This window comes from Mus caroli, unplaced genomic scaffold, assembly GCF_978045245.1.
Source record: "Mus caroli unplaced genomic scaffold, Mus_caroli_1 scaffold_17, whole genome shotgun sequence".
Taxonomy (NCBI): domain Eukaryota; kingdom Metazoa; phylum Chordata; class Mammalia; order Rodentia; family Muridae; genus Mus; species Mus caroli.
The window spans coordinates 45,504,900-45,527,165 of record NW_028227272.1 but is presented as its reverse complement, the minus strand read 5'-3'; the positions used below and the strand labels follow the sequence as shown (position 1 = coordinate 45,527,165).

Sequence of the window (22,266 nt, the reverse complement as noted above, 5' to 3'; positions counted from 1 at the left end):
CTTGATCTGAGGACAACTAGAAAGAGACTCTCTTCCACAGGCAACCAGGAGGATGGTTATCCTTCCACACTGGGCAGAGCTTGAGCACAGGACCTCAAAGCTCACCACCATAGTGACTCAATTCCTCCAACAAGGCCATACCACTGTAACAAGACCACACCTCCTAATAGTGCCACTTGCTATTGGCTAAGCATACTCAAACCACCACAGAGGTATTGGGAAATTCTCAATAGAAGGATGATTTGCCCCTGCATCAAATCATCCTTCACGGAGTTGCCTTACTGGAAGTTACATCTGACTCAATAATTCCCCCTGGAATGTGTGGGGGAGGCGCTCTTCTGGTACTTGTCTGTCTTATCTACTGGACTTCCGGGTGATAGAAAGTATATTGTCCTTAACTCCAAGCCCTTTGGAGAGCAGGTTGAAGGTGTATCGAGTGCTTGGTGATTTCATGTTGCTGTCCTACTACTGAGAATTTCCCAATGCCTCTGTGGTAGTTTGAATATGCCTGGCCAATGGCAAGTGGCACTATTAGAAGATATGGTCCTGTTATGTGGCCTCATTGGAAGAAGTGAGTTACTGTGGGGTCTTATGCTCAAGCTCTGTCCAGTGTGGATGGATAACCCTCCTCCTGGCTGCCTGTGGAAGGGATTATCTTCCTGGTTGTCGTCAGATCAAGATGTAGAACTCTCAGCAATTCCAGCACCATGTCTTCCTGACACAATGATAATGAACTAAAACTCTGAAATTGTAAGTCAGGACCAATTAAATAGCGTCCATTATAAGTATTGCCTTGGTCATGGTGTCTCTTCACAGGAATGAAACCTTAATAAGCCCTAATTATATTTGATGCTAATTCCGGTCTCCTGTGAGGGATTGTAAACAAGGAGTGAGTCAGCATTCGAGTGATTTCCTGTAAACCTGCTTCCCACCTTAATTTGTAAAATAAATGAGAATTGATGATTAGGCAGATAAAAGGGAAGATGGAGTGGAAGGTGGGAAGAGAGAAGAAGGAGAAAATGGAAGAGGGAGAGGATGCAGAGGAGGAGGAAGAAGAAGAAAAGTGGAGCAGAAGCACATGGCCTGGAAAAACTACAAGTTCTAAGGGATCTCAGAGATGTGGAAGATGGTAGTGTAGCTATAGATCTGCCCAGTCTAGGCTCACAGCATGTATTCATATTAATTGAGTTGTGTTTTCATTGCCGGGGCATATTTGGGTTGGAGATATAGCACAACACAACCTCCCATTGTTAATCAAAAAATGTTGCCTTGGAATTCAAGACACATAAAGGCATTTCCCCAAGGAAATACTTGTATCTTTCTTCATTGACTCATCCCCCCACTTATTTTGTTATTAAGATTACAGAAGTCCTATTAGCCTCAGACACAATATTACATATTAAAAGTAGGAAAGTGTTATATACTAAAAGCAGGAAAATGGCTGTTTCTGGTGCTTTGATCACAAATATTTCTAAGGTGCATATCTGATATTAGCTATCTTTCCCTGTGCCTTATCCCTCGTCTCAAAACCCAATCATAGCAACTATCTCATATGCTGCCTGTGTCATGACATCTCGCCTACAGTTTCACACTCACTCCATCTTCACCCCATGCTCAAAAACTTTTTGCCTCAAACCTTCACATACCCAACTTCCCCTCTATTGTACTTATGTAAAATTCTTGCCTAGACAGTAACTCCTCAGAGGCAAACAGCAGTTTTTACCCTGTGTTGTCTCCTTAGCCCCATGACTTGACCCTTTAGGAAATCATGAACATTTGTTAGATTGGCACTCAGCACTCACCGCATTGTAGGATGAATGGGATAGCCATGGCTTGTCTTCTTCGCCATTGGAGAGACTCCAAAGAGCTGTCTGTGTCTTTGCTATGCTGATATTTAAATTCGTCCCAAAACAGTGTTAGGTTTCTATTACCTGAAGGGGAAAAAAAAAGACAGTGTAAGGACAAAATAAGTAAGTAACACAGTCAAGGTGATTAACAAAGAAACGTTTACATGTAAGTACAAATACAATGTAATTTCCACCGTGTAGAAGCCAAAATATAAATAAGAGATTGATGTACTGTTATCTCTGTTTGGTATTTATAGGTGGAATATGTTTATTGATTTATATGCTCTTGCATTTTCAGATCACGCACAATAATGAGTACTATCTTTACAATGAAACTAAAGACAACAGCAGTTATAAAAAGTTACACTTTTATTGTTGCAATAAAACATGGTGACATTTAAAGTATTATTCTTAAATAGTCCCAGGAAGAGCTATGCTAATTAATGTGTATAGGCCATTTTTTAAATTATTGCTACAAATATTTATCATTCCTATCACGCAGACCATATATCATCACTGGTTCTGTTTTTTTCCTGGGCTGTGTTCTCTGTTCCGCTTTAACCCTAACTTCTATAATGTTCTTTGCTAGGAAATGGCACTCATCTCAGAAGAGTGTTAGGATCTCTTTAAGAAGCTGTGTTCTTATCCACTGATCTAGAAATTTCACAGCTGTGTATACACTACAGAATTATTAGAATAGCAAAAAATTGGGAAATAACAAAGAAGGTTATGGATAACTGATAAACTCCAATTTCAAACAGGGAAGAACCCTGGGCATCTTGAAGAGGATACAGGAACATATAAATGTAGTGTCTTACAAGGCTCTACAAAACACAGCTTTTATTTTTAAAATATACAAGGCAACACCAGAATATACTGTTTTTGTAACTACTAGGTTGGAAATACTTTACTAGAAGTATGAAAAATATTATTTTTAAACATTTTGAAAATTTATTTTTTCTGTGTATTGGCACTTTGCTCACCCATAAGCTTGTATACCATGTGTGCCTAGTGCCCACCAAGGCCAAAAAAAGATGCTGAATCCCCTGGACCAGAATTACCGGTGGCATAAAATTCTATGTGGGTCTTGGGAATAAAACCTCAGTCTTCTACAGGAGCACAGAGTGCTTTTAACCCACTGGTCCATCTCTTCAAGCCCCAAATGAGGTTTTAACAGTAGATATCTTTAAAGAAGAAAAGGGTAATGAAGAACGCTAAGGAAGGTACTTTTACTTTCTGTGAACACTTTCTAATATTTCCATGTGCACGCAGGTACTATTTTTAAAAGGATCATTAATAAAAAGAAAAGAACCAAGTCTTCCTATTTCACCTAATATGGCAACCACGGCATATTATTTATACAAATATGGCATATATAAATATGGCAATATTATTGCACCTAATATGACAACCTAGCCATGTGGCTATGGAACTTCTGAAATACGTCCACAGAGAACACCATCACCAATGTTCACATTTCCAAAAGTGCATTCGGAAGTATAAACCCTAGAGATACTGGAAACAAGGCCATTCTTCACATGTTTAATTTTAAAACAAGCAGACCAAAAGGTCAGTCTTCGAAACAGATTTTTCTCCATGAGCTAGACAACTAAAAAGAACTCACAGATCCCTAAATTTCTATCTTGATGCTTCACTAAAATTTTCCTGACTCTTTCAAACAAATCCTCCTTAGGCACGGGCCTGGTGAACTCTCCATTCAGACTCAGTATCTGCCTTTTGCTTATTATTTGGCCTTGGAATTTCCATCTCGCTGAGGATGACTGAGGTGGTTTGAATGAAAATGGCCCCTTGAGGCTCATGCATTTGAAAGCTTGGACATCGGTGAGTGGCAGGCAACATTTGTGAAGGATTAGGAGACATGGCAAGGTTAGAGGAAGAATGCCTCTGGGCTTTGAGGTTTCAAAATCTCAAGTCAGTCCCAGTCTCAGTCTCTCTCTGTCTCTCTCTCTGTCCCTTGTCTCTGTCTCTCTTCCCCTACTCCGTGCAGATGTGGATATAGAATTGTCAGCTACCTCTCCAGCATCATGTCTGCCTGTGTGCCACCGTGCTTCCCACCATGATGATAATGGACTACACCTCTGAAAAATGTAAGCAAGCCCCCAATTAAATGCTTTCTTTTATAAAAGCTGCCTCGGTCATGATATCTCTTCAGCAATAGAATACTGACCAAGACAATTACAATTACTCCCGATCCCACTGTCTCCATTTCTTAGTAAACGAGTTAGGTTTATATGGTGTTGAGAGGTGGATCAAGATCATCAAAGCCGGGTGACGACTATGAACTCAGTACTCTCCAACAAGCAACCAACCAACTAAGCCCCTGCCCCCACAGCCCTGTTATTTAGTCGTGGTCCACCTCATCCTCCACTTCTCTAGATCCTGAAGGACCACTCTCTTGAATCTGAAGTGGATTACGAGAATTGCTCCTCTGATTTTCATATTAACTATTTTGTCATTCCTATCTAAGGGATGTCCTATAGATTTTAATGATATAGAATATATGCTGGCTCTGATACATATTATTTGCAAAATTTTGGGCAAACTGCTAAGTTTTCTTATCCATCAAGTGAATGTTGGGTAGGCAATATGGTTCAGTAGACAAAGGTGCTTGGTGCCAAATCTGACAACATGAGTTTGATCCCTGATGATGCACAAGGCAGAAAGAGAGAAACACACCTTACTACCTGTCCTCTGACCTCTACATATATCCCCAGACATAAACAAAATAAATAGATGTAAGAAAAATAATAAAAACTCTAGTGATAACACATGTTGGCAAAGGTGTAGAGTAATGGAACACTCCTCTATTGCTTGTGAGAGTGCAAACTTGTACAACCACTCTGGAAATCAATTTGATGATTTCTCAGAAAACTGGGAATAACTCTCCTTCAAGACCCAGCTATACCATTCTTGGGACTATACCCCAAAGATACCCCACTATACCATAGGGACACTTGCTCAACTATGTTCATAGCAGCTTTATTCATAGTATCCAGAAACTGGAAACAACTTAGATGTCCTTAACAGGAGAATGGATACAGAAAATGTAGTTCAGCTACACAGTGGAAAGCTACTCAGCTATTAAAAAAAAAGACATCATGAATTTTGCAGGCATATGGTTGGAGCTTGAAAATATGATCCTGAGTGACGTAAGCAAGAGGAGAAAGACATGCATGGTCATGGATGGAGGTGGAGACAATCATTGCAAGCAAGTTACCTTAGACCCAGAAAAAAAAATCAACATTGCATGATCTCTCTCTCTCTCTCTCTCTCTCAAGACAAGAGAAAAATAATGAACTATATTATGAAAAGTGAATGATTATAGTAACTTGTCTTACAGGATTACGATAAAGATGAATATGAGATACACTGAAGCAAAGAATGAGAGAATAGGATGCTCTCAAACCAGTTTTACCATCTAGACAGAAACATCACTGGCCGAATCTCTTGAGTGTAACTATTTTGGGACTTTGGAGCCTATCAGAGGATTACAAAGCCAGTTCAGCTCCTACCCAGTAGTCCCCACTCATCCTATCCACCCTAACCCTGTGACAGAAAGAGTCCCTGGAAAAGCTGGTGCACATTTTGATAACTCAGACTAAGCAAAAAAGGTTGACCAATAACTGCTTCCCCAGTGCCAGGGGAACCCAGTGCTGGTCCTCATGAGGGGCAGAGGATGAAGGAGGGCCACTGACATCACAGGTCCCCATTGGCTCCAGGAGATCTGAGGAGCTGATACCTTTTTCTTCTAAACCTTTGCTTTTTCTGTGATCTCACTTTTGGGAGCTATGTTTGGCAAGCTAAAGAAAAGCAGCAATCTGTACAAGAGACATTTAAGTGACCAGAAGGTAGCAGAAGATCAAAATATACCAGAGAAGACTTAAGTTTACATCTCAGGCTGATCCTCTGCCAAGAGACCACCTTATAACAGTAAAATCAAAATAAAACACAAGAGGCCACAAAGGTCAGACCCAGTCTCCAGAGTTACCACACTCTCAGATTCCAACACGGAGTTTTCAAGAACAATATCCTAAGGCATACAAAACAAAAGGAAAACTAAGCCAACAGAAGCTTTACTTGGCAAACATCTACAAAAAACTTTAGAGCAAATTCTAAAAGAGGAAAGAAAAAAAAAACCCTGAAGAAAATGATGTAAAAACAGAAGTACCAGAGAAACATGAATACTAGTAAGAAGCAGAAAAGAATTCCTGAGCAGAGCCATCCATTAGCCAAAATGGATGTTTCCCTGAAGTGTTCAAGTGCAGATTCTAGCAGGAACAGGGGAGAGCCAGTGAAGTTGAAGATGCAATAATGGAAATTATGTGTGTGCGGAGCAGAAAGGAAAATGACCACAAGAAAGTGAACCGAGCCTCTGAAGCCAGAGTAACCCCACCATGTTGACCAACATACATGCTGTCACAGGTCTAAAAGGGAGGTTAGAGGATGGCTTTGCTGGTAAAGTGCTGCTGTGCAAGCATGAGGATTTGAGTTCAAATCCCCCACATCCACTTTCAGTGGCGAATACAGAAGTGCATGCCTGTGATCAGCCCTAGGAAGGCAGATACAAGAAAATCCCTGGGCTCGCTGACTGGCAGGCTAGCCCCGTCAGTGAGCTCCAGGTTCAGTGAGAGACTTCATTATAAAAGCTAAAGTCATTTAAATAAGTAATGACAAATTGTCTCCATATTTGATTAAAGGCATTAATAACGATATCATATGCAAGAACTGTAAGAATTTCTAAGTAGGGCAAACTCAAATATAAAACAATACTCATTATAATCAAGCGGTTAAAAGACAAAGACAGGTGTGTGAGCATGCATGTTAGTGTGCATGTGTGTACATATATATTTATATATAAATATTTACTGAAAATAGATTTGTTTTCATACAATATGGTCTGATGATAGTTTTCCTCTCCCGATGCCACTCAGGTACACTCTATGTCCCCAGCCACCTAACTCCAAACCCTTTCCTTCTCTCTTTAGAAAATAAACACACAAGCAAAATAAACAAATGAGAATTTTAAAAAAGAAAAGGCACAATAAACACACACACACACACACTAACATTACTGAAGTAAAGAGGCTATATATTAACATTAGAATGTTATAATTTTTGTGTAGTAAATATGATACATACAAAGAAAATGGCTAAAGAATTTAAGTAACAGAAAAAGAGATGGGAAATGAAAAAAAAGGGGTGTCTGCCTATAATCCCAGGACTCTGAAGGTGGGGACCACATCCCAAGTCTGAGGCCAGCCTGGGCTGCATACTGAGACCTTGTCTGAAACAAGAAAAATAAACTAGGAAGGAATTTAAGTGCTTCATTACAGTAATCAGACAGACACAATGGAAGAAAGTAAACCAAGAAACACGGAACAAATAAAAAGCTGTAAGGCATCCAGAAAACAATCAGCACAATGACCAAAGCCCCTCTCTATCAGCGGTTACTTTAGTGTAGAAGAGAATGTAGTCACCATTCAAAAGACACAAGTTAGAGTGAATTAAAAATATGATTTCTATATGTGCTGTACAGATGCAAATGAGACAAAGAAGAAAGCTATGTCTTTTGATACTAAGATGGAGACTGGTTACAAATAAAATTATAAGAAGGAATATTTCTTGCAAACAAAACAACCACAAAGAGCAAGCATGGCTGTGCAAACATTAAACAAAATAGATTTCAAACCACAACTGGTCACAGGAGACAATGAAGAATCTTAAATATTAATAAAAAGTTCAAAAGAGCAAGAAGATAAAACAATTACAAACAGATGCACCTAACAATAAGCTAAAGAAAAACAGGAAGCTAACTGGCAAAATTCACATGAAAACAGCTTTACAAAAGAGACTGGATACTTCATCCTTAACACAGTGTTTTATGCTATTTATGTGATTCAGTTTTAGAAATAAATAAATATATAGAAAATTTTTCATTTCATCTAGGTTTTCCAATTTGTTGGTATATTATTGCTCATAATAGTTTCTACTGATGGTTTTTTTTTTAAATCCCTGGTTTTAATGTTTCATTCATTCTTTTCTCTTCTTGGGGTCCTCTTCCTTTTTCCTTATTCTAACTAAAAGCTTGCCTGTGTATCATTTATTAATCCACCCCTTTTATAGAGCAACTAGAAAATGAGTTAGAGCATACAACAGTATATGTTATTAACCATATCTTAAAATTAAGTCTAGGAGCTTTAAGTAGAGAAGCCACATTCACACCATTGTTGTATGCAAGCAGTAAGAACCAGTTGCCATGATCCCTTTGGCAGCGCTAATGCAACAAATTTAAATAGAAATACCAGGCAAGAGAAACTTCAATACAAAAAATATCCTCAGTAAAAGCAAATGACAAGAAGAGACAGAGACAGCAGCAAGTCTGTCCTGTCTACCTGAGTGAGTTCAGAGCAGAGGACATTGAGCTTACAACTAAATGGCAGCAATCTAAACCAGAAGAAGCCCCCGGGGTGAACGCCAATTCACCACACTTTGTCACCACACCTTGTCAATAGGCTTTCCAGCCTCTAACACTGCTGGGAAACAACTTTCTCTTGCTGTAGCCACCTTTGGTATATATTTTATGGCAGCCACAGCAAATGGCTGTGCAATTCTCTCTAACTCCAGACATCCACTCACTCTTGGTTTCCTCAACTGCCAAGAATTTCAGATATTACAGTGTATTTTATGCCTTTCTTTACCTCTACAATCAGCTTTCTCAAATGCACTCCAGGAATATTGTTTAAATAATATGGCATAAAGCTGGGGGGGGTGGGGCTTCACACCTATAAATTCTAGCACTCAGTATGCTGAGGCAGGAGGATCGCTATTTATTCAAGGACAGTCTAGATCACACATTGGGTTTCGGCAGCCTAGACTTAAGCGTGTGCCTTTATCTCAAAAACTAAACAAAACAAAAAACAAACAAAAAACCAAACCAATCAACTAATCCACTAAATAATATCAATAACTTAATAATTACAAATAAATAGAGCAAGGGATAAAGTTCACTAGTAAAACACTTGCTAGCAGAAACAGTGCCCTGGGTCCATTCCCCAGTACCTGATGATGATGATGATGATGATGCTTTAACAAACTCCTCCTCTGCAACCTTTCTAGCGCCTTCCCTCAGTACCAAGAATAAAAAATATCTAGTAGGAATTCTTAGGTTTTTTTTTTTTATCTTCCATCTTTGATTCTTAGTTCACTCCATTCCTCTTCCCTGGCCCATGACATGACACTTTAGCTATAGAAACTTCCTGACTCCTTAACATAATGAATCTTTCCAAACCCAGAAAGAAATAAAAACATGTATGGTATAAATGGTATTTTCTCTAACCATAATAAAATAAAATTAGTTATCACTTAAAAAAATAAAACAAGCCAACCCCACACCAAGTCAGGGATGGCAGGATGACGGGTGGTGTGACTGACTGGTGGTCCTAGAGCTCAGAGGTCTAAGAGAGCTCTCTGAGCCTGCAGTCTCAAAATAGCCTGGGCCAAAGCATGGGATTTCCCATGAATTAGAAGAGTGGTGGGAGGGGTGCAAGTGAGAGTTAGAGAAACGGGGACAAAAATGATGTCATTATATTATACTCTCAAAAATAAAATAAAATAAAATAAAATAAAACAAAACAAAACAAAATAAAGAGAGTGTTTTTCATTTTTTTAAAAAATGGAAAAATATGAAAACGTAAAAGAAAAAGGAAAGGAAAGAAGAAGAAATAGGAAAGAAATAGGAAGAAAACCTGGGAAATCCATATATTTGTGAAAATTAAATAGAGTACTATTAAGCACCGCACTAGGTTAGTTTCTGGTGCTATGAGCAAACACTGGCCAAGTGCAACTGGGAGAGGAAGGCTGCACGCCTGTGTCATAGTCTATCAATGAGGGGAAATCAGGGCAGGAACTCAGCCAGAACCCCATCGCCAGAAACTGAAGGACCACTGAGGAATGCTGTTTACTGGCTTGCTCTCCAATGTTTGCTCAATTTGCTCAGTCCAGAACCACCTGTCTAGGGGTGACACGTCCCACAGTCACCTGACACCTGTCACTCACATCAATTATTGTGGAGAGCCGTGCTGCGAGCAATCGCTGTGGAGAGCCATGCTTGCAGCGAGCAATCGCCATTATAAGATGGCGCTGGCCTCCGCTGTGCCTAACTAGTAAACAAACCTTGTATGCAAGTGCAAGAGTGAACTCACTCCTAGTCACTGCCCATTCTCGGGGCGTAATAGTGGGGTGATGGGCGAGCAACAAATCAGGAGCTGACACGCCATATCAGGTGCTGAAACGCCATGGCTGAGGGCTATATAAGCGACTCCATTTTCTGGGGTCGGTCGTCTTCCTGAGAAGTAAGCAATAAAGCTTTGCCGCAGAAGATTCCGGTTGTCCTGAGTGAGTTTCTGCCGGTGGGAACAAAAGCTCGGGATAAATTATCAATCAAGAAACTGCTTCACAGACTTGCCAACAGGCCAATCTAATAGAGGCAGATGCCCAAGTGGGGTCCCTTTTCCCAAGTAACTGCAACTTGTATGAAATTGACAAAATAAGAATTACCCAATGAATCCAAGAAGAGGTCATAAAGAAATTGGAAAATATCTATCAACAAATGAAAACACAGCAACAACAAAACCCACAACACACTAAAATGTGTGAGAGACAACAGAATCAATGTTATGGTGGAAATTACAACTACAAATGCTCATAAAAAATGATATCAATCAAAAACCTAACTTTACAATAAAAAAAAAAAAAAACTCGCTGAAAAATGGGTCAACCAAACCTGAAGATGGCAGAAAGGAATAAATAAAAGTCAGATAAAAGATGAAGTAAAAAAAACAAAAACCAAAAAATCAACATCAATAAAATAACAATTTGGTTCTCAAAGAAAAAAAATCAAGTGACTGACAAACATCTGCTAGATGGACTGAGAAGAAAGAGCTAAGAGATTCAAGTCATTACAATAATGAGTCAAGGGAGAGGCATGACTACCAATTCTACAGTGGGAGAAAAAGGGATACTAACGTGAGCAATGCTATGGCAGTGAACTAGAAATGTACACATAGTGGCCAAATTCCAAAAAAGGTAAATCCTACCAGGATAAACCCAGGAGGAGGGAAACAGAAAATCTGAACAGAGTTATGATGAGTAAGGAACTTGAATCTGTAATCAAGAGCATACCCTGGGACAGGTACTTGCTTTTCCGTTTCTCTTCCCATTGCTGTGATAAAGTACCCTGAGCAAGCAATGTTAGGGAGAAAGGGCGTGTTTTAGATCACAGTCTAAGGTACTCATGGCAAAGAAGTCAAGGAAGCAAGGGCTTGAAACAGTCGCTCATATCACATGCAGGGTGAGGATTCTAGTGCCACAAATGCATGCTTTGGTGCAATATTCTGCTTCCTCCTGGGGTGTCTTGCTGCCCATGACCAGAGAATGTTCCCATGCACAATTCATAGATGTCTCCCCACATCGGTTAAAGTAACCATAGTAAAGTCTCATACGCATGCCCAGAAGCACAGCTCCCCTGTGATTCTAAATTCTCTCAAACTGAAAATAAACATTGAACATCAGACTTATTAAAAGATAAACTAACATTAAAGTTTCTCCAAGTTTCCTTAAAAAAAAAAACACTGAAGAAGAAGAAATACTCCTTTGTAACTCATTCTATAAGGGAGGCATTACATTGATGATAATTCCATAACAAAATCCTACAAAAAAATAAAATTATAAGTCAACATTCTCTTGGTAGATGCAAAGATTCTCATTAAAATGTGAGCAAACTAAATCCAACGACATATGTGTGTATGTGTATTACAATACAGCCCTGTTTATTCTTAATTCAATGTACAAAAATTCAATGTGCAAAATCAGTCAGTGGGATGGACCACAGTAAAATAACAAAGGGGAAGCCATCTGTGAAAGATCCAGCATCCATGCAATAAGAAGAAAGTGAAATGATGGGAGTTATACAGTCAGAGAGGTGTTGAGAGAGAGAGAGAGGGAGGGAGATCAGAGATTACAGTGAGTTGAAGGCCAGCCTAGTCTACACAGTAAGTTCCAGTCCAGCCAAGGCTACATAGTGAGACTAGAACTTTTTTTTACGTGAAAGATGGCAAGTATTTAGGAGAAGGTGCAGAAAGGAGGAAATCTTGTACACTGTTGGTAGGGATGAACGTTTGTACAGCCAATACAGAACAAAACAGAGGTGGCTCGAAAAAAATAAAAATAGAACTATCTTAAAACCGCTCTTCAGAGCATGCGTATACCCAAAGGAAATGTAGAATAATCATCTCCATTCCCAAGTTCATTACAGCATTATTCTCAAAACAGGCATGACATGGAATCCATCTAAATGTTAGAGGAATGGTCTGAAACACACAGTAAATACACACATTTGGCATTGAAAAGGAAGCAAATCCTGCCATTGGCAACAGCACCTATGCACATGGAGGGCATTAAGACAAAAAAAATAAATAAATAAAGCCCAGAAAGGCAGATGTCCCATGGTCTCACTCATAAGTAGATCTCTAAGAATTGAGTTCATGGGAACGAAGGGTACAATAATGGTTGTTCATCAAACTACATAAAATTTCAGTCATGGGGAATATGTTCAAGAGATCTACTGCACACCATGGTGAATATAATTAACAACAGACTTCAGAACTTCTAAGGGAAAGAATTTGTATAATTGTCCAAAGCAGTATCTTTCACAAGAGATCAGATGTGGGAGAAACCCAAGTATCTATGGACAGACAGATAAGAAATCAAAATACATCCTATATATAAAATGGATTAACCGTCAGTCATAAAAAGAAAGGCTATCCTGGCACATGCTTAAACATAAATGAAAAACCTTCAGGCTATAACTAAGTAAAATAAATGTCATAAAAGACAAATGCATTTATGTTGAATACTGAGTCAAACTTACAGAAAGACAGAAGATAAGGGGATGGAAATGACTTATTGTTTCATGAATGCTGACTTTCAGTCTTAGAAGATCAACAGAGCTCTGGAAACAGAAACAGATGGCAGTGACAGCCATGTAGAATTATGTACTTAATGACACCAGCTTGTACATAAAAAAGGTAAAGATGCTAAGTGTTTTATACACGTAAAAATGTATAAAATGTAAAAGGGGGGAAAGAGAGATGTACAGTCAGATATGGTGCAGTTGTACTGCATCTGCCATCTCCCATAACCACCATTCTCACAGCATGGCTTTAGCATGGAGCCTAGCATTCTGCAGCAATGTTCCTGCTGGTATTCCTGACCAGACTCTTTGTTAACCTGTTTGAGATAAAACGAAGTTGAAATGAAGTCTCTGTCATAAAACATTAACGAAGACAGTGAATGCCATGCAGCTAACTTGCAGGATGAATATCCACGATGATCTCTAGCACAAACCCTGTAAGACTGGGAACAGCAGGTTGTTGGTAATCACACAGAGTGCATGCTCCAGTCTGGGTGATGCTCTCCTCCCTGCTCTGAGATCACACTACCCTTCACCGTTTAACACCTCCTATCTTTCGCCTTCTGCCTCTGCTCTCCAGCGGATGATAAAATCTTAAGAAGACACTGGGTGTGCACAGTATCACGGGCTGCAGTACCCAACATAGAGAGCTGAATGTTTTCTTTAAATATCTGCTTGATTTGTCCAGATTATTGAATATTTAATTATACAACTGAAGTCTACCTTCCTTAGCTATTTTCTAAAGTATTACATAATACTAAAGAACTACTGCTTAAAGGCTAATTGGAAATTTCACTAGCCCAGACATCTGGAAGATCAGACCAAATTAAAGACACATGAATATACAGAGAATGATAGTATCAGGATAGTGTGATAGCTCAGCAGTAAAGGAGTTTGAGTCTGATCCCTGGGGCCCACATTGTGGAATGAGAATGGACTCCAGAAATTTGTCCCTGACCTTTGTCTGTGTGCCATGGCCTGGCCTGGCCTATACAAACTCAAGGAAGAGATCAAGGCAAAGAAATCAACTGGATGTCTGCAGGGTTAGAAACAGCTCTCACTAACTCCTGATGGACACTCAACTATTTCCATTCCACAAGAGCCACAGCGACATAAACAGCTCGCATCTGTGCCAGTCGTGGTATTAGAACAAATTTGCTGTGGGCTGGATTCTGGAGATGAGAAAATGTGCTCATACGCAAGAAGGCCAGAAAGATCACAAGGAGAGGAATCCATGCATTCCATAGTGATCATGATGATTGACATTAAAAGGTACAAATGTGTTGACATTTTCAAACTGTGATGCAGGAAGCAGGCTCAGAATCTGCACTCATAAAAGTTCTTGTCTAACCCAGTCTAGCAAGAAATAAAATCAGTAATAATGACCCTTCAATGTTTTAGTTTTGGCCTTCACGGAGTGGCATACAATCACAGATAGATAAATACATGGATTGCTAACAGATACTAACTTTTCAGAACTTAAAAAGTAATTCATTTTTCAGAATATATTTATAGTGTTTCCAGCCACCAATGAAGTAAGCCATGCAGATGATCCACAATCAACTGACTACAACATTTTTATTACTTTAGCATCTCTAAACTCGGCTGATTCAAAACTTCCATTTACTTCTGTGAAGAGTAAAAGACCAAAAGCTCACAGCTAACACTCAGAATTATAACAAAATATATAACTGGAGACGTGTTTAAAAACTCAATCCATTCATTCCATTAACAGGATAATCTAGGATTGATGTAAATCGAATTAAAATCTCTCTTTCTACAACAGAGATCTGTGAGGAAAACTCTGAGTAGTAAATCTAAGTTAGGTTATGTATAGAATATTTTATTCAAAACTATTTGCATTACCAAACTGTAATGGTTATATCACTGTAATTTTCAGGAGTCTTTTAAAACCTGAAATAATTTGGAAAAATTTTTTTTATTCTCCTGATAAATTGTCATCTCAGAGGTTTAATGCCTCTGTTTGCTAACCTAGGCCTAGTCTTGGAAGCTCCTAGCCTCTGTACCATCTAACCTAGGCTCAGAATGTTTTCAGCCTCTGAGACTTACTGCTAAATAAGCTCACCTCTTTCTAGTTCTTTCTGATCTCTTGCTGGCTGGTTCAACTAAGCTGTTCTGGCTTAAACTCCTCTCAAAGCTGACTGATTCAATTTAGCTTCTCTTGGCTTTTCCTTAATTGCTCTTCTTTGCCTGTTACTAACTTTGGCAATATGTTTTAATCTCTGGCTTCTTCTCACTCTCTGGCTTGCTCTACCTTCACCTGTGTCTAATCTCTCTCTCCCTCTCTCTCTCTCCCTCTCTCTCTCTGCAACCTATCTCTTTACAACTGTTCCAGTAAAACCCCTCTTTTCTCCCTCTGCCCTGCTCTCTCTAACTGTCTGGTAAAACTGCCTCTTTTTCTTTCCTCCCTGCACTGCCCCTCAAGTAGCTTCCCTTTCCTCTCTGTTCTCATGAGAGTTGGGCATATCCTGTTCTGTTAAATCTTTCTCTGATTCCTTACTTTGTCTGCCACTCAGTTAGACCTTTCAAACATGGGTGCTTCCTTCTACAAGCGAAAGTTTACATTCATTGTTTAGGATTAAAGGTGGATGTTAACAGCATACTTGTTTTCCAGCCAAAGAGATTAAAGGTATGTGCTAAGGGCTGGGCCACAACACAGCTAGAAACATCTTTTGTTCAGTAGATAACACAACCTTGGGGTTCACAGTGTGATCAAATATTCTGCGACAATTATTTATTGAAAAAAAATGTTGAAATCCAGTAACTTTAGTCAAGCTCACACAGTTAGATTTTGTCTATAAAGATAAGAGAAATAAGGGAAATAAGGAAACATAACTAGGTGTGTGTGATTGAAACATAGTATGCAAACACATGAAATCATCAGAATGAAACCCATTATTAGATATAGTTAATACATGCTAATTAAAACATTAAAATGGGAGAAATACAGTTGCCTCCTGGACATCAGCTAAATAGAAAGCACAATGGCACCCAGGCCTTCAGCTGACCCAGGAAAGAACACCAATCAAGACCAGCCTTCCTTTACCCACTCCCTCCCTTATCAACAGCTAATAATCACTGGGCTCTGAGTAAACCAAGTCTCCAGATCCACCACATAGGAGAGAGAACATGTACTTGTCTACATCCGATTCAATTACTTAAAACTGTCCCTCAGTTTTACTACTTTTCTGAAATGGACAAGATTTCATTTTTCCTTATGGCTGGATAATATTCAGATGTGCTTATTTACTGTGTTGTAAAGTCCGCTCTTATCCACTGAAGGGCACCTAGGTTGCTCACCCTAGTTATTGGGAATGGTGCACTGGACACCACAAATGTGTCTCTTTGCGTGTTGGTTTCATTTTCTTGAGGCCAGTACCCAGACACGAGATAGCAGGGTCAAATGGAAGAATTATTTTTAGTTTCTGAAGGCTCTCCACAATGCTCTTCCTACTGGTCGTACTAATTTTTATCACCTGGTCAATGGCAGTTCATTTTCTCTTCACACCTCACCAGCATTCATTACTTTATTGTTTTGATAACAGCCATTCTAATAAGTGTGATGACATTATTGCAGTGTTTAGGGACACTACCCTCATGACTAATAGTATTATATTGAACTTTTTAATATATTTATTGGTCACTTTATTTCTCCTTTTATGAACCAGTGGTCCTTATCACTTGGATCTTTTTGCTGTTCTTGGTAGATTTAGAGATTTTTGTATATAGTGAACATTAATTCTTTGTCCTGGGAATGTTTTCTTTCATCCCATAGGCGTCCCTGTACTTTATTCCCATAGATATATTAGTAGATCTAATTCTAATCATATAAAATGGCTCACAATGCTTTGAAGCCAGTGTCAAAAAGTTAGTGTCTACACCAATGACTTCAAGTTTTCCTCGTGTTTCATAGTTTCAGGTCTGGATTTCAAGTCTTTGATTCATTTTAAGTTGATTTGTGTACAGGATGAGAGATCAAGGTCCTATTTGATATATATGGACATCCAGTTCTCAGCCTTATTTTCAGTAAAACCTTTGAGTGATTTTACATTTAACTTTTCAAACTGCTTGTGCTGTGTGTAAGGCCAGCCACTCAATGACTGCTTTTCTTGCAGATGCCTGGGCATCTTAGCCCCAGTTGGAATCTGTGCCATTCTGCTTAAGGGGGATAGAAAGGAAAGAACAAGATACTTCATTATGACAAACCTTCAAAAGAAATAGAGGACAAAATAGGTTTCTTCTGATCTGTCCTCTCCTTAGGAATAAATTACTTTTCCTTTTTTTTAGAGGATGTAATTTTACTTAGCATTTGTTACCACTTTCTTTGGATACATTCATTTCCCTGTCTTTAAAATATGAAAATCAAAACTATATATACCTAAGCTATGCCTGATGGCACAAACCTATAAATCTTAGCACTCATACACACAAAGCAAGAATATTCTCACTTTTAAGACCAGCCTTGCTGGGCGGTGGTGGCACACGCCTTTAATCCCAGCACTTGGGAGGCAAAGGCAGGTAAACTTCTGAGTTCGAGGCCAGCGTGGTCTACAGAGTGAGTTCCAGGACAGCCAGGGCTATACAGAGAAACCCTGTCTCGAAAAACCACGCCCCACCCCCCCAAAAAAACAAACCAAACCAAAAAACCCAGCCTGAGCTATATAAGCCCTGCTTCAAAACAGCAGCCGCAACAACAACAAACTAAACTCCTAAATATAATAATTATATTAGTTACTTGTTGCTTTAATAAAATAAGATGACCCAACGTGGTTTATAGAAAAAATGTATTTTGGCTTATGGTTTCAGAGCATCCATAATGGCAACAGGAGCAAGGAGCTGAGACATCACACCTCAACCACATCAACGAAGCAAAGAGAACAAGAACTGGAAGTAAGGTGAGGCTCTAAGCTCTCAAAGGTCACTTCTACTGATGTACCTCCTCTAGCAATGATGAAACGGCTAAAGAAATCATAACCTGTCTCAAACAGGACTACCAACTGAGCACCGAGGTTTCAAATGCTGTAGCCTATTAGGGCATTTTTTCATGACACTAGCCACAGTAATCTGAAACATCTTAGCATCTTGTTGTCATGGCCTTGTGAACTGCACCTGTCTCCCTTGTCCCTAGTTAGGAGGTTAATTTTCTAGCAGGACTCTCTTAACATTACTCAGATGTTCAGGAGACCTGATGAGTGATTTAATATTCTTTTTTTTTTGTTGTTGTTAGATATTTTCTTTATTTACATTTCAAATGTTATCGCCTTTCCTAGTTTCCCCTCCAAAAATCCCCTATCCTCTCCCTCCTCCCCCTGCTCCCCAACCTACCCACTCCCTCTTCCTGGCCCAGGCATTCCCCTATACTGGGGCATAGAACCTTCACAGGACCAAGGGCCTCTCCTCCCATTGATGACCAATGAGGCCATCCTTTGCTCTATATGCAGCTAGAGCTAGTCCCTCTGGTTGTTTTCTTTGATTGGTGGTTTACTGGTTAGTTCATATTGTTGTTCCTCCTAGGGGGCTGCAAACCTCTTCAGCTCCTTGGGTACTTTCTCTAGCTCCTTCATTGGGGACCCTATGCTCCATTTAATGGATGGCTGTGAGCATCCACTTCTGTATTAGTCAGGCACCGGCAGAGCCTCTCAGGAGACAGCTATATCAGGCTCCTGTCAGCAAGCTCTTGTTGGCATCTGCAATAGTGTCTGGGTTTGGTGGTTGATTAGGGATGGATCCCCAGGTGGGGCAGTCTCTGGATGGTGATTTCTTCAGTGTCTCTCTCTCTCTCTCTCTCTCTCTCTCTCTTGTTTTTTTTCGAGACAGGGTTTCTCTTTGTAGCCCTGGCTGTCCTGGAACTCACTTTGTAGACCAGGCTGGCCTTGAACTCAGAAATCCGCCTACCTCTGCCTCGCAAGTGCTGTGATTAAAGGCATGTGCCACCACTGCCCGGCCTCCTTCAGTCTCTTAAGAGGTTTCCTCATCCAATTAGAAAAAAATTAACATCTTGAATTTAATTAACTATAACATACTGGTCTCCCATATAAGCTAGGCTGGCATTAAACTTGAGGCTCATGGCATGGCTCAGTGGTATCGAGTATGATGTAGCATGCCATATGTAAACAGAGTAAAGGATATGTTCATGGAATGGATGAAAGAAGAGTTGGTATCTCACATAGATACCCTGGCACCCCTGATCATCTTTTAGCTTTGTTTTGTAGCAAAGGCAGCTGAAATATACTCACTAAACATGACTAAAAAGCATAAACAGCATAATTTCTGTGCCCAGAGTCCTTATGATGAACATAAGATCTGTAATTGTTTGAACTCCAAAGTCCTTAGCTAAAAACTCGACCTTCATTAAGGTGGACATGAATCAGCAGACTGATTGACAGTCTTGAGGTCTTGATCCAGGCATAACGGTGAAAAAAATTTAGACTTAAAAATAAAACCATATTAAATTCTAGGCAAAGCAACTTTGTGAGAAATTTCATTGAAGAAATAAATACTTTAAAAAGTAAGTAAAAACAACTCGTTTGCCATAATATAAATCTAGTATATATCTAGATGATAGTTCTAATCACTTAAAAAGCTGGGCAGTGGGTGAGAGCCAAAGTGGGAGTTTGTTGCTTATTTGTTTGGTCAGGTGGCTGGGGGTTTTGTTTGCAGCAGAAACCATTCTGGTGAACTTCTGAACTGTTCTGTTATTCATTGGGAGCTGAAGTGACCTAAGAATTCTAAACAGAGTATGCATTCCAGTTAGCCAAACAGCCAGAATGTCCCCCTGGCTTAGTATCTTAATTATCTCCAACTACTCTCTCTTGTGTTTTCCTTCCCAACAAATCTTAGCAGGAGAAAGTTATGTTGCTTCTCTGTCAAATGGTAAAATTACCAACGAATGGGTATCTAACAGGAAGTTATTTTTTACTGGCTTTAAAAAAATTGGTATGCAATATATTTTGCTCACATTTTTTCCCTTGCCCAAGTCCTCCAGCATCCCCTATTCCTTGTCACCCACCTAACTTCATGTACTTTTCCTTTCTCTCTCTCTCTCTCAAAGTAAACAAACAGCAAAAGTCAAACAAAAAGGCACATAAATACATAGAGTCTATTTTGTGTTGCTGCCTACTTTTGAGCACAGGGCTTGCCCTGGAGTGTGACTGATATATCCAGTCTCCATTGGAGAAAACTGATTTCCCCTTTCCCTGCAGGTGTCAACTACAAATAGGTTCCTGCTAGGGTGGGACCGTATGTCCACTGCCCCTTCTTGCTGGAATTTTGTCTACTTTGAATGTGTTCAAGTTTTGTGAATGTTAGCACCGTTTCTGAAAGTTTACATGTACTTCACTCCTGTTCAGTCTAGATGCTGTTTCCTGGGACTCATTCAAGACCTGTGTTTCTTACAACCTGTTTATTTCCTCTTCTGCATAGATCCATGAGTCACAATAGGAGGGTTTTGATGAAGACATTCTATATAGAGCTGAGTGTTCCAAGGTCTCTCACTGTCTGCACCTTGTCTGGTTGTGGGTTTCTATACTAACCATCATCTACGGCAAACAGATGCTTCTCTGATGAGGGTTGAGCAAGACACTGATCTATGGGTATAACTGTATACAATTAGGACTTATTTTGTCATTTATTTAGCAAAATAATGGTTTTTACGCCCCCCCCCCATGCCCATGACCTAGTCTTAGGGTCTAGTTTAGTAGTATCAGGCATGGGATCCATCTCATGGAGCGGGCCTTAAATCCAAATTTTTAAAAAGTAGTTGGTTACTACTATAACATTTATGCCTCTGTAACTCCTTCCATGGGTGTTTTGTTCCCAATTCTAAGAAGGGGCACAGTGTCCACATTTTGGTCTTCATTCTTCTTGAGTTTCATGCGTTTAGCAAATTGTATCTTATATCTTGGGTATCCTAAGTTTTGGGCTAATATCCACTTATCAGTGAATACATATTGTGTGAGTTCCTTTGTGATTGTGTTACCTCACTCAAGATGATGCCCTCCAGGTCCATCCATTTGGCTAGGAATTTCATAAATTCATTCTTTTTAATAGCTGAGTAGTACTCCATTGTGTAAATGTACCATAATTTCTGTATCCATTCCTCTGTTGAGGGGCATCTGGGTTCTTTCCAGCACCCCGGAGCTCTTGTCTCTAGCTGCATATGTATCGAAAGATGGCCTAGTCGGCCATCACTGGAAAGAGAGGCCCATTGGACTTGCAAACTTTATATGCCCCAATATAGGGGAATGCCAGGGCCAAAAGAATGGGAATGGGTGGGTAGGGAAGTGGGGGGCGCTATGGGGGACTTTTGGGATAGCATTGGAAATGTAATTGAGGAAAATATGTAATAAAAAATATTAAAAATTAAAAAAAAAACATTTATGCCATTGTCACACGAGTATATTTTGCAGGCAGCGTGCTATTGTAGGTTACAGAGTTTGTAGCTGGATAATGAACTAACCAGTACCCCCAGAGCTCGTGTCTCTAGCTGCATATGTGGCAGAAGATGGCCTAGTTGGCCATCATTGGGAAGAGAGGCCCCTTGGTCTAGCAAACTTTATATGCCCCAGTACAGGGGAACGCCAGGGCCAAGAAGTGGGAGTGGGTGGGTAGGGGAGCAGGGCCGGGGGAGGGTATATTTTGGGATAGCATTTGAAATGTAAATGAAGAAAATATCTAATAAAAAAATTTAAAAAAAACTGATGGATACGTTTCTCCTCCAGTAGCATACAGGGTAATTTCCAACACCATGAATGCTAATCAGTAGAGGTGAAGCTTCCAGTGGGGCATCAGCTCTTTTTCTCCATGTCCCATGATATAAGTAAGTGGGCATCATCAGCAATAGGGTCTTACTGTTAGGTTGTGAAGTCTTGCATCAGCAATACAGCCTGTAATGTTTTAGGATGTCTATGGGACTTCTTTGGCCAACAACTCGATAAGACATAACTTGTAATTGTAACTTTTATTCACCTGAAGTAACTGTCATCTCTGAGGCTTATCGCTTCAGTCTGTTAACCTAGGCCTAGTCCTGGAAGCTTCTAGAGTCTGTAAAAATCTTATCTAGGCCTAGAATATTTTCAACTTCTCTGAGACTTGCTGCTGAATAAGCTTCCCCTTTCTTATTCTTTCTCATCTCTAGCTGGCTGATTCAACCTCAGCTGTTCTGTCTCAAACTCCTCTTCAAGATGACTGACTCAATCTGGCTTCTCTCTCTGTGTCTCCACAATTGCTCTGCTTGGCCGAATACTATGGCAATCTGTTCTAATCTTCTGACTCCTCCACATTCTCTGGCTCATTCTGTCTTCACCTGTGTCTAGCTTGTTCTCTGCAACTAGTCTATGTACAACTGTCCTGGAAAAAACTGCTTTCTTCTCTCTCTGCTTTGGCCCTGAAATAGCTTCCCTGTCTTCT

At 39.7% G+C, this 22,266-nt stretch overlaps 1 protein-coding gene across 1 annotated transcript in view; it reads right to left on the bottom strand.

Moving 5' to 3' along the window:
• Nucleotides 1–22,266, bottom strand: part of Morc1 (MORC family CW-type zinc finger 1) — a 200,138-nt gene that overhangs the window by 70,219 nt on the left and 107,653 nt on the right. The window contains exon 15 of the mRNA XM_021185413.2: nt 1,803–1,931. Within this exon, the coding sequence (XP_021041072.1) occupies nt 1,803–1,931 (129 nt within the window). The remainder of the gene's footprint in view (nt 1–1,802; nt 1,932–22,266) is intronic.